Genomic DNA, 17,578 nt, shown 5'->3' with positions numbered 1-17,578 from the left:
TCTAGATGAGCTACTGCTGCCACCCCACCTCTTCTGAGGTGCACGTGCACAACCATCTGAAATTGCTGTACACGCTGCATGGTTGAACCAGATTAGGAGACTGAGCAGAGTTCAAGTGAGAAGGAAAAGGGGGGAAGGGTTTGAGTCACATTGATTCCATTATCTGGTTTACCAGACAGCCATCCAAAGAAGGGGTGGGAATAAACATAACTTGCTTTTGCTGGTAGGACCAATGCAATTTACTTTTTTCCCCTCCAGTTATAGCCTAACCAAAACTTGCCATTCTTACAAATGATGTCAGGCTATAGGAAACAAGGGTCTCTTGACAACCCTGAACTATGAATTACCTGAAGGCACTAACTTTGTCCTAGGTTAAAAAAAAAAAAAAAAAAAAAAAAAAAAAAAAAAAAAAAAAGGCATTGGATACTACTACGCATTTTGGAGAAGAAATCACAGCAAAAGGAAAGATACCAGGCTTTTCCTACACAGTTCTGACTCAGTTCCAAAGGACAGCCAAGAGGAAATTCTTCAAGGAAACAGAGGGTGGTAACCACCATGTTAATACTTAGCTATCAAAAGAAATATACAGATAAGAAAAAACTCCTTACCTGGATAAATGAAATGGGTATGGACTATCATTTGGCTTCCTTAAAGAATTTCTAGGATTGAAGCATGGCAAAAGATAACCTTCTACATTCCAAAAATTCCTTTCTAATATAGCAAAAACTGATTAAAAGTGGAATTGACAAACATCTGCCAGCAATTGGATTTTTCTCTATATTGATTTCCTGCTATTTGCAAGGTCACTGTAGCACATAGACTATAACAGTGCCAAGTTTTCCTTCAGCCAATACTCAAAAGGTTTCATAAGTGGAGGGGTGTGGGGGGTGGGTGAGGGGAGGAATCAGTAGATATCTGTTGAGTTCAGAAACCTGTACAACACAAAAAATATCATTAGTTACCTTAAAAAAAAAAAAAAAAAAAGTATTTTAAGAATAGCATCTGGTGCAAAACAACATTTCCCACAGCAGACTGCAGAAGCTCATTTCAAATACTGACACAATTTTTATCAAGCCCAGTATAAAAGCTAACATGTATAACACCAAACTTCCTCCCATCTGTGGCCTCGTTACATAGGTCACACATGTAATTTTCAATAAATGAAGAATAGAAATTTAGAAGTAAAAACTTGAGAACATGCCAATTATCTAGCAAGCACTGACTTATATTTATATGTATAAATATTGCATTCAGTATTCGATCAGTAAAGCTTTTATGGAAAAGTTCATTGTTTAGGTTTGATCATAACGAAGACCTGTGCAGTGGAACAAAATGTTCTTTTTGTAAATAAGAGCATAATAAAAGACATTTTAAGAGAGATCTGAATCTCAATTCAGAGACAAGTTAGAATCTAGAAAATAAGACAAGGCCACATTTTAAATCCCATTTTTATGGAATCTAGCCAAGCTTTGGTGGAAACAAGTTTGGTAGGAAATGCTGCCAGGGACAGATGTAAAGCATTCTTCTAACAGTTTCAGCTGCTGACTAACAAGTAGGTGTTTGATAGGGCAGTTGAAATGAAAAACAGCTCATTAATCCAAGCCTATGATTTCACTTAAAAGCTAGATAAAGAAAAAAAAAAATTTCTTACACTGAAGCAAAGTATTTTTTTTCCTATAACCTTTTTAGTAGTTATTCACTATCATGTTTCTTAATCTTTAAAATGTTATGTAGTAATTCTGACTGGATCATTCCTAAGTATTAATACTTCGGCAATAATTAAATATTGAAGTATTTACTCATTTGATAGATCTTTTCCTGCATGAACACCAAGCAATTGCCAGGTTTTGCTTTAAGAAATGTATATGCTTACCACACACACTTTCGTAATTCTTCTGAACATTTAAAAGAAAAATACACACAGGAAAGTCTGTTTATGCAACACTACGATAATGTTTTTAAGATCAAAGACAAAGTTACTAAATTAACATGACAAAGTGCCTCCACAGTTCTTTCACATGATACAATTCATACATTCACTGACACCTAACCATACTGACATAGGGAAGAGTGAACTTCTGCAGTATTTTTCATTATAGATTTTTTGTTTTGATAAATTCAATACAATATTGGGCTGCCAAAAATACTGTAAAAGCATGAATGCAGCCAGGACCAGAAGGACAGCACTGCGCATGTTGAGTTAGTCCAGTATAGTTCATGTCCAAGGGAGAAAGGAATCACAAAACTGTATTCAATGTTTGACATGAGATTTTTCTTTTTTCTCTGTGTGTTTTGCCTTTTAAATGCATTATTTATTAGGGCAAATTATCTTTTATAGTAGCATTATTGTTTAGTCTACCATCTTACTTTGCATAAAGTACTTCTAGATAATAAACAGTGATGATTCCACCTTGCAGATGGACAAAACGTATTCATTGCCATGCACAAATGCACAAACTGGAGTGGCAGAATTACTGCACCTTTCTTGTCTACCCAATTTACAACTGGCAGGAACAGGTTTCTGCAATGAAAGTGATATTAAGTATTGAGATCTCCAGTCTCAACAGCTTATAAGAAAAGTGCTCCTAAAAAACCCACAGTTCTCCATTACTGCTATGATTCCCATACATTCAATTATATTACATATATCCAGTCAGTCTCTTTTGTATCACAAAAACAGATGCTAGTTTTAAACGAACAGGTAATACACTCTGATTAAGTTTAAAATTATCCTGATATGAATGTGTGGAAATTACCAACATATATAGTTGAATTTCTCTGCAGCACAGAAAACAATTCTTGATTTGCTTTTAATTTAATCTTGGTATCGGTTTTGCTTACTTATCTGTACTCTACAGTTGAGACAAACACACAACCACCTTATATTTCTGGCATTTTGAGAAATTGTCACTTTTTCCCCCTTCCTCATAGTTACAACAATTTTATCAATGAAAATGTAATTCAAATTTTTTTTTTTTTTTTTTTTTTAAGAATCAGAATCTTAAACTGGAATCACTTCATCTGCAATCTTGATTCATCAGACTTTAATACTGTGCAGAAAACAATCTCCTAGACAGCCATTTGTGTCTAAAAAACATTAGGAAAGCTTTAAGAAGGCTTGCCTCCCTATCAGAGTCCTGTATCGCAAACAGACAAGTTGAGACACCACCCTGATGTTCTCTGTGTTCTCTTGCACAGAAGACTCAGAATTTGGCATAGCTCTACAGTCTCTGCTTGAATAAAAAAGGAAACCATGCACTCAGCATGAAATGTGCTCAGACAAATGGCACCCTTATGACGTGCCATGTTCATTATTTTACTAAGAAAAAAGCGGAGGAGGGGGGAAGAAAGAATAGATATAACTGGTAGTACTTTTAATGTTGAAATCATGCTAAGTCAGGAACAGACATCTCCACCAGAAGGTCAAAACTTGACTGATCAACATGCACAGCAAGATCTTCAACAACAAAACACTACAATCCTGTCACATACAGTTATTCTACATTAAGGAACCAGCACAGTATTCCATCTTCTATACTTCCCAGTGTGAAAAGTTACTATGTATGTCCACAACTGTCAATAGCTCATTTCTTCCTATCTTTATATATGCCTTTGCAAGAATATTTTATCCATGTTTGCAAGATCATAAATCCAATTCCAGGAGGTAAACAGTAACTCTGCGAATAAATTAGGAACTGTATTTGAAAATAAAAGCTGAACTGCAATAGTCATTTTGAAGATTTCACAAAACAACATCCTGATCTAAAAAAGAAACCAGCCCAAACCCAAACCCATGAACAAAATCATGACACTGGCATCACAGAAGTACTCTATAAGGATATAAAATCATTCTATCCAGCTTTAAAAACTACGCACAGAAATGCTACCAAAAAAGCGCATACTTTTACATCATGTTAAAATTTACATATGCATGACTAGCACATGTTCATTGGGAAATTTTGCAACGCTTCAGAATAATATGGAGCACTGAAGTCACTTCATTTTTTCAAATTTCTTATTCTAGGACTGACAGATAATGTTATCTTTTAATAAGTATTCCTTGCAGGTTAAAGTTAGATTTGTGACACGATTTATTTGACAGTGAATAAAACCTTTATTCCAGTCATTGCATCTTAATGTATTTAAAAATTCTCATTGCGACATTCTCTTACGTATCGTAGAGATTGAGATTCTTAATCTCACCACTTTGCCCAACAGTTCTCTCTAAATGCTGCACATTTACAGTTTACTAAAATCAGCACGTCCTTGCAAAATAACGTACTTACACAAATACAAGTATGCTCACCTGAATGTACTGTTAAAAATCTCTTGTAGCATATAAACTAAGTGTACATAATGGGCAAGGGAGCATTTTAGAAATCCGTAATTTACAAGACTGTACCACAGAGGGAAAAAACCTGTCAATGGAAGTATTACTAAAACTGTAAGTTCTCATGAATATAAATCCCCATTTTCAGTAATGTACATTTTTGAATCATTAAATTTTACTTTTCTGTATTAATAGTCTTGAATAGAAATGAAAGACATTAACATTTAGATTACTAGTTAACCAGTTATGAAATAGCAGACTGCTGGCTGCTTTTTTTTTTTTGGTTCCTTTTTGATCTTGGTCAGTTACTCAGCGAGTCCATCACAGCAGCAATCTCATTTCTGCAGATGCTGCCAGCTACTCTCATGTGGTAAGGGACAACTACATTTTCAGTAAAATCAGCATTAAACCCAGGTTGTTTTTTTTTTTTTTTTGTTTTTTTTTTTTTTTTTTTTTTTTTTTGTTTTGTTTTGTTTTGTTTTGTTGTTGTTGTTGTTTTGGTTTGGTTTTCTTTTAAGAATTTGAGAGACTTGATCTGTATGATGGTGTTTGGATGCTAACTCCATGAAAGCAGCTGAAGTATTATTGCAGCTGTCAAGCGCGCAAGCGACAAGCATGCAATTCATAACATACCATGACACTCTCAAAAGTTTCCTCTCAAAACCAAATGAACACAGGTAGAGGAGTAGCACATATGCATCACATATTCAAGCTCTAGAGCTTTTTCCAGTATATAATGTATATGGGTGTCAGAAGTTCATAGAGGTAACATAAAAGTCAAGAAATAAAGTGAATATGACCCAGAATCATCACCAGAAATGAATGCCAGCGCACAAACTAAATCAGAGATACTAACATAGATATTTGCTAATTAATGATGAAAAAGTTATCCATAACAACACAATGAATTAAAGTTTCTTGCATAAAGTTGAAGTGGGCAGTTGCAAAGAATACTTGAGTGTGTCAGTGGTTAGGTGCACAATGCTAATCATAAGCCGCACCAATTAATATAAATCATACCACACTAATACCCGTCACCAGGACATATAGGCTGGTATTTCTGGAACCCTATCATCAGCACTTCTGTGCGATGCCTAAGAGAAAGTTCACAACGTGCCTAAAGACCAAAAAGGATTTCCTAAATAAGAAACCTTGATGAAAACACACTTTGGCATCTTCTCCTTTCCCTTCCCACTATTTCAAGTGACCCACTGACCTAAACTCCAGCCCTATGGCACAGAAAAACAGTGGCTATCTCAGCAATAAATGCTTGGAGCAATGCAGAGATATTCCAGCTGCTCCAGCCAATGAGCTGGCTTCATTTGGAGCTCAGCTCAGATGCCTCTATACAAACCCCCATAGCATGGGGAACAAACAAGAGGAATTAGAGATGTCTGCACGACTACGGGAGTATGGTATAGTAGGCATCATAGAAACATGGTGGGATGGCTCCTATGACTGGAGTGTTGGAATGGAAGGTTACAGGCTCTTTAGAAAAGACAGGCCTGGCAGACAGGGAGGGGGAGTTGCTATTTATGTTAGGGTTGGCTGGAGAGTATGGAACTCTGTCTGGGGACAGGTGAGCAGTCGACAGAGAGTTTGTGGGTCAGGGTTAAAGGGAGAACAGTGATGGGAGACATTACTGTGGGGATCTGCTACAGACCACCTGATCAAGAGGAATCTGTGGATGAAGCACTCTACAGACAGATAGGAAAAGCCTCACGCTCACAGGCCCTTGTTCTCATGAGGGACTTCAACCACCCAGATATCTGTTGGAGGGACAGTACAGCCCAGCACAAGCAATCCAGGAGGTTCCTCAATTGTGTGGAAGACAACTTCCTTCTGCAAGTAATAGAGGAGCCGACAAGGAGAGGTGCCATGCTTGACCTCGTGCTCACCAACAGGGAAGGGCTCATTGGAAATGTGACGCTCTAGGGCAGCCTTGGTTGCAGCGATCATGAATGGTCAAATTTGAGATCCTCAGGACAGTGAGAAGAGCGTGCAGCAAGCTCACTGCCCTGGACTTCAAGAGAGCAGACTTTGGCCTCTTCAGGAACCTGCTTAGTAAGGTTCCATGGGATATAGCACTAGAGGGCAGGGGGGCCCAAGACTCTTGGTTGATATTCAAGGATCACCTGCTCCAAGCTCAGGAGTGTTGCATCCCAACTAGAAGGAAGTGCAGCAGGAGGGCCAGGAGACCTCCTTGGATGGATAAGGAGCTGCTGAGGAAACTTCAAAGGAAAAAAGAGGCTTATAGAAGGTGGAAACAAGGACAGGAGGCCTGGGAAGAATACAGGGATGTTGTCTGTGAAGCTAGGGACCAGGTTAGGAAAGCTAAGGCCCAGGTAGAATTAAACTTGGCTAGGGATGTGAAAGATAACAGGAAGGGATGCTATAAGCAAGTAGTGAATAAAAGACAGATCAGGGACAATGTAGGCCCTCTCCGGAAGGTATCAGGAGAACTGGCTACCCTGGATTTGGAGAAGGCTGAGGTTCTTAATGACTTCTTTGCCTCAGTCTTCATTGGCAAATGCTCTGACCACACCACCCAAGTCTTGGAAGGCAGACACAGGGACTGTGAGAATGAAGACCCTAGGCCCACTGTAGGAGAGGATCTGGTTCAAGACCATCTTAAGAACCTGAACGTGCATAAGTCACAGTATCACAGTATGCTAGAGATTGGAAGGGACCTCAAAAGATCATCTAGTCCAATCCTCCCGCCGGAGCAGGAATACCTAGATGAGGTTACACAGGAATGTGTCCAGGCGGGTTTTGAATGTCTCCAGAGAAGGAGACTCCACAACCCCCCTGGGCAGCCTGTTCCAGTGTTCCGTCACCCTCACTGAGAAGAAGTTTCTTCTCAAGTTTAAGTGGAACCTCTTGTGTTGCAGTTTGTACCCATTACCCCTTGTCCTATCATTGTTTGCCACTGAGAAGAGCCTGGCTCCATCCTCGTGACACTCACCCTTTATATATTTATATACACTAATGAGGTCACCCCTCAGTCTCCTCTTCTCCAAACTATAGAGACCCAGCTCCCTCAGCCTTTCCTCATAAGGGAGATGCTCCACTCCCTTAATCATCTTAGTTGCCCTGCGCTGGACTCTCTCCAGCAGGTCCCTGTCCTTCTTGAACTGAGGGGCCCAGAACTGGACATGATATTCCAGATGCGGTCTCACCAGGGCAGAGTAGAGGGGAAGGAGGACCTCTCTCGACCTACTGACCACCCCCCTTCTAATACACCCCAGGATGCCATTGGCCTTCTTGGCCACAAGGGCACAGTGTTGGCTCATGGTCATCCTGCCGTCCACTAGGACCCCCAGGTCCCTCTCCCCTACACTGCTCTCTAACAGGTCGTTCCCCAACCTATACTGGAACCTGGGGTTGTTCCTGCCCAGATCTAACACTCTACACTTCCCCTTGTTATATTTCATCAAGTTATTCCCTGCCCAACTCTCCAGCCTGTCCAGGTCCCGCTGAATGGCAGCACAGCCTTCTGGCGTGTCAGCCACTCCTCCCAGCTTAGTGTCATCAGCAAACTTGCTGATAGTACACTCAATTCCCTCATCTAAGTCATTGATGAATATATTAAATAATACTGGTCCCAGTACTGACCCTTGAGGCACTCCACTAGATACAGGCCTCCAACTAGACTCCGCCCCATAGACTACAACTCTCTGGCTTCCCTCCTTCAGCCAGTTTGCGGTCCACCTCACTACCTGGTCATCCAGACCACACTTCCTCAGTTTAGCTATGAAGATGCTGTGGGAGACTGTGTCAAATGCTTTGCTGAAGTCAAGGTAGACCACATCCACTGCTCTGCCATCATCCATCCACCGTGTTATTTCCTCATAAAAGGCTATGAGGTTGGTCAAGCATGACTTCCCCTTGGTAAAGCCATGTTGACTGCCCCTCATAACCCTCTTATCCTTGAAATGCCTTAAGATGGCACCAAGGATAAGGTGTTCCATCACTTTCCGAGGGATGGAGGTGAGCCTGACCGGTCTATAGTTACCTGTGTCCTCCTTCTTGCCCTTTTTGAAGACTGGAGTGACTTTTGCTTTCCTCCAGTCCTCAGGCACCTCTCCCGTTTCCCAAGACTTGGTAAAGATGATGGAGAGTGGTCCATGGGACCTGAATGAAATCCATCCGTGGGTCCTGAAGGAGCTGGCAGATTAAGTTGTTAAGCCACTGGCCATCATATTTGAAAAATCATGGCAGTCAGGTGAAGTTCCCAACAACTGGAAAAGGAGAAATATAACCCCCATTTTCAAGAAGGGGAAAATGGATGACCCGGGGAATTACAGACCAGTCAGTCTCACCTCTGTGCCTGGCAAAATCTTAGAGCACATTCTCCTGGAAGGCATGCTAAGGCACATGAAAAGCAAGGAGGTGGTTGGTGACAGCCAGCATGGCTTCACTAAGGGAAAGTCCTGCCTGACCAATTTGGTGGCCTTCTATGATGGGGCTACGAAACTGATGGACAGGGGCAGAGCAGTTGATGTCATCTACCTGGATTTGTGCAAAGTGTTCGACACTGTCCCACACGACATCCTGGTCTCTAAATTGGAGAGACATCAATTTGATGGGTGGACCACTCGGTGGATAAAGAACTGGCTGGATGGCCGCACGCAAAGAGTTGTGGTCAATGGCTCGATGTCCGGCTGGAGACCGGTAACGAGTGGTGTCCCTCAGGGATCAGTGTTGGGATCAGTCTTGTTCAACATCTTTGTCGGTGACATGGACAGTGGGATTGAGTACGCCCTCAGCAAGTTTGAGGAGGGCCATGAGGATGGTAAGGGGACAGGAGCACCTCCCACATGAAGACAGGCTGAGAAAGTTGGGGCTGTTCAGCCTGGAGAAGAGAAGGCTGTGTGGAGACCTCATAGCAGCCTTCCAGTATCTGAAGGGGGGCTATAGGAATGCTGGGGAAGGACTCTTCATTAGTGACCGTAGTGACAGGACAAGGGGTAACGGGTTAAAACTTAAACAGGGGAAATTTAGACTGGATGTGAGGATTAAATTCTTTACTGTGAGGGTGGTGACGCACTGGAATGGGTTGCCCAGGGAAGTTGTGAATGCTGCATCCCTGGCTGTGTTCAAGGCCAGGTAGGACAGAGCCTTGGGTGGCATGGTTTAGTGGGAGGCGTCCCTGCCCATGGCAGGGGGGTTGGAACTAGATGATCTTAAAGTCTTTTCCAACCCTAATTATTTTATGATTCTATTCCATGATTCTAATACCACAGGCCATTTAGAGCTTACCAGTTACAAACTTTCACAGATATAATACAGACCTTAAAACATGCAAAGACAACCCCATTCTACATGCTCTGATTAAAGTATAACCTCATGTAACATGCACCACCCTACACAGTAGTCAACCCAACAAACATGAAGAAAATACACATCTCCGTCTACTACAGGCAGAAGAAAGATTTTCCAGGCACTGTAGCTATAGAAATACAGCCACTTGATGTAAGTAACTGGAGTTTGAAAGCTGGTTAAACACAGCTATCCTGAAGGAACAGTATGTTCTTCCCCGCACTTCATTAAAGTCAAACCTTCTTAATAATCTCAGTCCTTTAAATTACATGTCAGTCCACTCTTACTCCTGCCCAGACACAGACATTAAACACCACACTTAAAGCTGTCCAAAAAAAAGTTTCTTAGCTTTACTTGACCCACTGAATGCATATCAAGTCATGTATCTCTGTATATTAGAACAGGGTGACTGGCCAACAGCATTCTCAGCAACCATACTAGGTGGGTATAAGTGAACACATGCGGTGAGCAACTATCCAGACACTTGCTATGATCCATGAGACTGGACGTAGCTTTATTAGTAAATGTAGTAACCACCATCTATCCAGATCAGCCATTGCACCAGCATTTCATAACAAAGTTTGACCCTCAACAGCCTGGAGACATACACAGAGCATCAGACATCCACCACAGATGAGCTCAAGATCTTTCATTTCACTTGAGAGTAGGGGGAGTGATTGCTGACTGAAAAGCAAATATAATGCATACGCATAATACTCCTACCATTTCTTCACATCCAGGTATGTTGTGTCAAATGCACTGGAATGCTCTTGGAACAGACCTTAAGACTTACCTTTCCCCGCCCCCCTTTCCCCCCCCCAAGTCCAAGCAGGCATTCTTCATAGGTTACTAGTTGAAACTGCAACAGATCCAAAACTTCACCTCACCCACCGTAACATGGATTACTTCCCCCACTCTCACCTGCATTCATTTTTTCTCATTTTCAGCTCACTGTCCACTCTGCTTTTCATTGCATGCTCAGTTCTAGCCACCCTGAGCTGACAATCCCAGGCACAACCAGAAACATACTATTTACAGTAGGACAAAATAGAGGTTCTAAACCATGTAACAAACATTTTTCTTTGCAGCTGAGCCTTTGAATAAAAGGTCATGCCAGTCAATAAGGCTGTATGCGTAACTTTTTACAAAAATCACTAATTTGGTGTCATTTGCTTGTGTCACACCCTGGATGTGACAGCTTGTGCATGAACCTACTATATCAGTTTAAAACATAGGCCATATTATCGATAATCTGTGGTGCTAAATATTCTCATTTACAAATTTAATAGAGTAAAATTCACTAATTAAACAGCAGATAAATCTTAAAATTAAGCAGCATCTTGTATATAGACTGCTATACTAATACATATTTTGTAAAAACAGTATCTGTGTGAAGAGATGAATGTTGCAGTCTAATTTGATCTGTATAATCTGTATAAAAACAGTGTAATTCAGATGGGTTGAGAATCTAAGTTTCTTATATTCAAGAAATACTAATGCATTATATCAAGAAAACAGTGACTGGAGGAAATGTCTTATCCCTTGACATTTTCACATTGCCTACATCAGTACTAATCAACACTTCAGAAATCTATTACGCTTTCACTACCAACTGTAAACACGGGAAAGCAGCATGCATCACACTTCAAAACAGGTTGGTGGTTTTTTTTTTCCTTTAAATAAACCTTCAGAACAAATCAGCTGCTCATTAAGCAGTAGATCAATACATCAGACCACATCTGGAAAATTCTACCCTAGCACTACTACAAGCTACTGTAAGCACACTATGGAAACATCTACATAACAGACTGTAGCTAAGATAAAGATAAAAGCTGTGTTATTAAGACATCAACTATCATCATCTTTTCATTACAGATGGCAGTGAATATAAAAGATGACAAAGCCTTAAAATCGACAAAAGAAAAATCACATTGACTAAAAAGATGCCACTCTGCTTGACCCATGATCGCAAAAACAAGAACAATAAATAGCGATACTAGGTCTTCTCACAAGGCCAAGAGATAGTTTAGTACAAAGTAGTGTTTCAGCATGCTGCACTGAGGACAGATGACTAATACTTTGCACAGAGAGCCCAAATACTCTGCTTTTATGTGAGATGAGTGAACATACTTTCACACAGACACTTCTGGGTTGAAGAAACAAAAATATTTCCTATACTGATCACCAAGAGGGCAACACATTGTAAGTCCTCCTGTAAGGATTGACAGAAAAGAAAAAACAAACCAAACCAGTGTGTTTGAGCATGCAAGTACGTGCAAGTTTACATGTGTATACTTGCTATATTATGTATGCTGTCCAGATGCAAGTGTGATAGTTGAGATGCTTCTCTGTCTTATGCCCAAGATCCTCCCAAGAGTCATTCTGATTTAAAAAGACATACCTTTTAAAGCTGGCAGTTTCTGAAGCTCCCTGTTATTGCTAACATTAAACCTTGAAGAACTCTGCCGCTTTTCTTTCTTCAGTACTGTCTGTGGTGCTGGTACTTTGATTTTAGATAGTTGTGCTGGGGGAGGAGTGCTGTTTGATTTTTTGTTTGACACCTGTTTAAAAAAAAAAAAATGAAAGCAGTTAATTGCAGCTGAACTTAGAGAGAAAAATCTTCTAAAAATGATTGTTACAGTAATAAATGAGGCAAAATAAGCTTTTAATCAAATTGCTCTATTTATCTTCTGAATATATAGCTATCTATTCTGTTCCACCTTTTCAGTGTTAATTTCTGTACCACAGCCCTCATATAGATGGGCACAGACCATCTTGTTACATGCTCTAACTCATTTATTTGAAGTTACCAGCCGACTGAAAAGCTACTCTCACCTTTTCCCTGAGAAGTCCAGGTCTCCAAGGTATCTATCTGCCTAACTTCAGCTTTAAATGGATCACAACATCTGGTCTATTTACAGCAGGTGAACCTCCCACTGCCTATTTGTACTGTGCCTTGCTGCTAGAGTCCTAAGCTTAGCTAGGCCATTCAGGCTTTGATATAAAGTTGAAAGAATCAGGTCCTACTATTGTAATGGCTTCACCAGCTTCTAAAGCATACATGAAGATTTGTAGCAGTTTACTGCTTACTCAGAGCAAGTTGCTTTTACTGTAATAATCCTAAGCAGATTGCCATTGTACCTCTGTATGAAGTTTATAACTTAAAACTAGGAAAACGGTTCCCATCTATAGGTTTCCAATTTGCTGTTATTTCCCAGACAATGCTTGACAGTGCTCTCAAGCTGAATAAAATGCATCATTAGCAAAAGCATGTCAGAACTTGTAATGCTGCCTTTCTCATTCCTTTTTTGAAATAGGAAAAGCAAGTTTAAAGTAGGCAATAGTTAACTTTTTAAATATTAATAATTTCATAGTGTTCTTTACAAGATTGATAAAAACATTAAAGGAGTACCTTACATTAAAAAGATAGAGACAGCTGAGCAGGAAATCTTACTCCATATACTCTAATTAACTTTACAGGACCATAATTTCCTTAAAATTTGAAAATTACACTGAAGCACAAGCATCTGAAAATATACCTTGGCACTTTTATCTTACAGGAAAGACCATGTTCTTTTCAGACAGTGCCATGCAACAATAGAAAAAAAAAATCATATGGGAATGGGATTCAGGATGGTAATCAAGTTGTAATGCTGCTGCTTTGGCAGTTTCAATCGATTCAACTAGAATTTTGTTAAGTATAGTAGATATCAAAGCAGTGTTTCATTCCTGCATGAGATAACATCATTGGCATTTCATAAGGATATGGCGAAAATAACAAAAACGACTTCATATTCTAAAAAGGATTTCCAGAATAGCTTATTCATCAACAATTTCCATATGGTCTGGGAGTGTACACATTCAGTGCACATGGAAATGTCACCACAAAAATTTATCTACCTTTAGAGTCTCCAAGACAGTAATTTTATTCAAATTTTGTTCTAGTAGCATAACTGGGAAAGAAATGTATATGCTTCAAGTATAGATTAACAATTGTATATTATACACACAGTACTTAATGTGTCAAAGATACAAAAGCAACATTTAGTTTTCATTAAACACATTTAAGATGACCATTTTGTGAATTTAAAATTGTAATAACAAAAACCATTACAGCCTCACAGAACAAATAAGGGGAGACAACACACTGAATGCTAGAAGCCTTAAGTTACCAAAAATAGTCTGTAGTTGTTTCAGTAAAAATGACATACATTGGCAGATAAAAGCATTTGTGTAAAAGTAATATCCATTATGTTGCATTTTTCATACTATTTCGCATTTCAATCCCAAACACTAAATGATTTAAAATCTTTTTGCTGAAATACAAGTGGCCTACAAGGTAAATTCTCTCCATTAATTCAAGTTAAACACACCCCAAACAAACAAACAAACAATAACCCCCCCCAAAAAAACAAAACAAAACAAAAACCAACAAGAACCTGACATTCCAAATAAAAATATGAATAGACTAAGCAGAAAGAAAAACACTAAAAATTAGGAGGCAAAACTTACCATGTATTAAACTAATTAAGATGCAATATAAACACTATTCTTGCACAGGATTCTGTACTTTCAGTGTTATACTTTGAGCCTAAGGATGTTTTTCTGCATTGGCTATCTTCCACTGCCACCTGTTTTTTGTTCATTACTTGGAACAGGAAAAGCTGCTTTCCTGTTTCCTCTATTCCCAAACAAATTCTCAATTTTGAATTAACAAGTACTCACATGTGCCTGCACACATGCACAGAGTGCAGTATCCTCAGGTAACACACACATCAGGGAACCAACTATTCTAAATTGCAGATAAATTCTAAAAATAGCCAAAAATTGGTTATTTCAGAGGATGGGTAACATTTCTAATTAAAATGGCAAAAGAAAGCATTTTTTGTTGCTATGGAAACCTCCCGTCTAGCACTGATGACTCCAGAGTAATTCAGACTTGAACTGCTGGCCAATTTATCCAACAGACTTCCTCTCTCCTTTTTTTACCATCAACCATGATGATCTCTGCCTTTCAGTCATACCCCAGTCATTCAGCCAGCACATGCCAAAAAGCTGCCAAAACAGTTTCCAGCTCATTACTGTTGAATATTACATTACACAGCTGTACCCCAAACCTCTGCAAGTGGTAATATTGTGCTACCACAACTGGCCTCCAGAGCCTGCAGCCAACAGCCCTTGGATAGAAGGGTACCAGAGAAGGTGTGTTAAGTCAACTTAAGCCACGCATCTCAGCAATTTTAACCACTCCCCTAAAAAGGAAAATTCAGACTAACAATTCTGTGTATTAATTTGTTCAAGATTTCAAGGTAACAATAACTTTTTATGAAGGCTCAGCTCTCATTGATTCAGATCAAAGACACAAGCCCAGTTTCTTTCTCCCAGTAACAAACCAAAGAACTTTAGAAACCACAATTCCTGAGGATAACTGATGGACATCCTGCTACATCAATGAACAACTCAACTGATTTGACACCAGAACAGTCAAACTACAGATACATTTTAATGAGTTCTCTTGTTACTAGAATGGGAAAAACCTATTCTTACACTTGCTTTGTCAAACAGCTCTTTAATACCCAGATATTTATATACTAATAGCCAGATGTAATTCTAAAAATGCTGATAAACCCCTAAAAATGTGTACAAATTAATCTGAAAATTGTCAGATTGAGAACATGTTTCTTCAGATCATAATTAAGACGTAACTCTCTGGTTTCCTGATCAATTTAGTTTTTAAAAGCTAGAGTTTTACATAGTTCTATGAACATTAAGACAATAAGGGACAGTGTGATTCTAACTGAAGTTCTGCTTATACCAATTGAAAAAAATAGAGTTGATGTTCCTCAGTGCCCTTGAATAAGCTTAAAATTAATTAAACAGAGTGAAAGGCAGGGAGGAGAGAAGGAGGTTTCTTGCCAGTCACAACAGTTCAAGATAGATAGTCCTTTCATCCCTTCTTCCCTGGAGTCTTCCTCCATTAAGCAGGATGCAGTACATTCATTTTCCTTGTCTTACCCTCACTGTTTTGAGCAAAGTCGGATCATTGAACCCCTGACTCATAAGTGGGCACGTAGAAATCAGAGCACAGCACTAAATTTATGACCAGGGAAAGAAAGATATGAGTAGACGAAGCATATCTACAGTTACAGCCAAGTTTTCTTTATGAATTAAACTGACCAAACAGCCCTCATGACAACTTTTACTTTTGGCCAGAAATCTAAGGGACAAGAGAGAATACTAGGATCTGGAAGAAGGGTCCACCCTGCCTCCCATATACGTCAACAAGTCTTTCAGAAGACCCTATTCTTCCACTTCTGACAGTCCTTCTAAAACAGGTATTTAAGAGACCTTGACCAATACGGGCAACCAGAATAACTCTGCCTGACCTTATCTTCCAAAGCCACTCACTAATAACTGAATTAGACCAAAGCACACAAAGCCTTCTGCTCCATGAAATCAAGAGCCCTAGAGTGCAGTCAACTCTAACTATGCAGCCAGCTTTCATCCTGCTTTCTAAGATAAACTGGTCAGAGCAGGTGAGGATTTGAAGATGACAATAAAACCACCTGGATGCATCTGTTACTCAAGATTTTAAAAACTGGATGGCTTACTAGTGACAAAAACCAGATCTCCTCCTAAGCATAGGGCAAGAGAGATTCTCTCTGCCCGAAGAAAACATGCTGCTAGGCAGTACCTCATATGGTGTTTCTTCACAGAGATTAGTCTAACACTAATCTGCAGATTTCTTCCCTCTAACAAGTATTACCACTGAATTCAAGTTAGTATCAGTGTGTACATCATCCTAGGATGGCAGCAGCAAGCCACATACCAGCAAGAACCTTAATAAAAACTCTGGACTACAAAATCTGGATAGGTGAACCTTGTACCAATTAACACATGAATAAGACTCCCTGTGAAATGCACGTACACAGAGAAAAAACCACGGAATACTTTTTATGAGAATCATTAGTCTGAATCTGCTTATATAAACGCAGAACCAATCCCTTTCTTCTTTTCCTTTTGGTATAGTAAGTAGCCGCCAAGGACTTCTCATTAAGCTAAACAGGGGTCTGATCTACAGCACCCAAAAGAGCTCATTTCTTGCCAAGGCAGCCCCAGAAGGGGCTATGAAACCATTCTGGATTCTATCTAAAATATACTTAAAATGAAACTGAAAAATAAGTTACTGAAACTAAACAAACAACATGAAAAACATGAAAGGGACATTTACAACTCAATTTTCAAAACTGCATGTAACAAAAATAATTTAGCTGAGAGGTTGAGGCCTAATACATAATTAAGCTGAAAGTTGAACTTAATCTCTTGAGAATTGAAATCAAAAAATCAAGGAGTCAAAATAGGCGGAGAGCAGTCAATAGCCTTCTATGCAGTTTTCTTCTCTATGCAGTAACTTGAAAGTAGTGTGAAAATCTCTGAACACTCTGGGAATCTTGAACTCAGCCACAAAGTGCTCTTCTTTGCACATCTTCATTTACTGTTTTGGGGGTTGGAACAGGAACAGATCATATGTGGCATATGGCCCAATAGCCATCAACCTGGTAAATATATCCACAGCATACTTTCAGGAGGTAGCTGGTGGTGTTAGATTAGCAGTTGGGACCAAGGCAAGTTCCTCAAGACAGCACACTACCAGGAGAGCAACATTTGTCAGCTGATTTCAATGCTGTGTTTTTAACACCACCAGTTCAACATGCCTTCCAACAGGACATCAGATTAAACTCTTGTTATTTTGGTATTAAAGATATTGATCGTCAGAGCTATCCAGACAGCCTGCAGTAATTTGTAGCTCATGCAAGTAGTGCCCAGTTACTGATATGGTGTTTGCTATGGAGCAAACTAGCAATTAGCTGTAATCTTTAACATCAGTATTTTCCATCTACAGAGGCTCAGCACAAGCCATACAAA

The 17,578-nt window shown here is 39.5% G+C and overlaps 1 protein-coding gene across 5 annotated transcripts in view; it reads right to left on the bottom strand.

The window, feature by feature from the left end:
- The window catches only part of PPP2R5C (protein phosphatase 2 regulatory subunit B'gamma), an 88,003-nt gene that overhangs the window by 57,538 nt on the left and 12,887 nt on the right, over positions 1-17,578 (bottom strand). For all 5 annotated transcript variants that reach the window (XM_080619007.1, XM_080619008.1, XM_080619009.1 and 2 more), the window contains one exon: positions 12,054-12,213. In XM_080619007.1, coding sequence (XP_080475133.1) covers positions 12,054-12,213 — 160 coding nt within the window. The remainder of the gene's footprint in view (positions 1-12,053; positions 12,214-17,578) is intronic.

The sequence above is a fragment of the Psittacula echo genome, assembly GCF_963264785.1.
Source record: "Psittacula echo genome assembly, chromosome: 5".
Lineage (NCBI taxonomy): Eukaryota > Metazoa > Chordata > Aves > Psittaciformes > Psittacidae > Psittacula > Psittacula echo.
The sequence above is the reverse complement of the archived record's forward strand: the minus strand, read 5'-3'. Positions and strand labels throughout refer to the sequence as shown.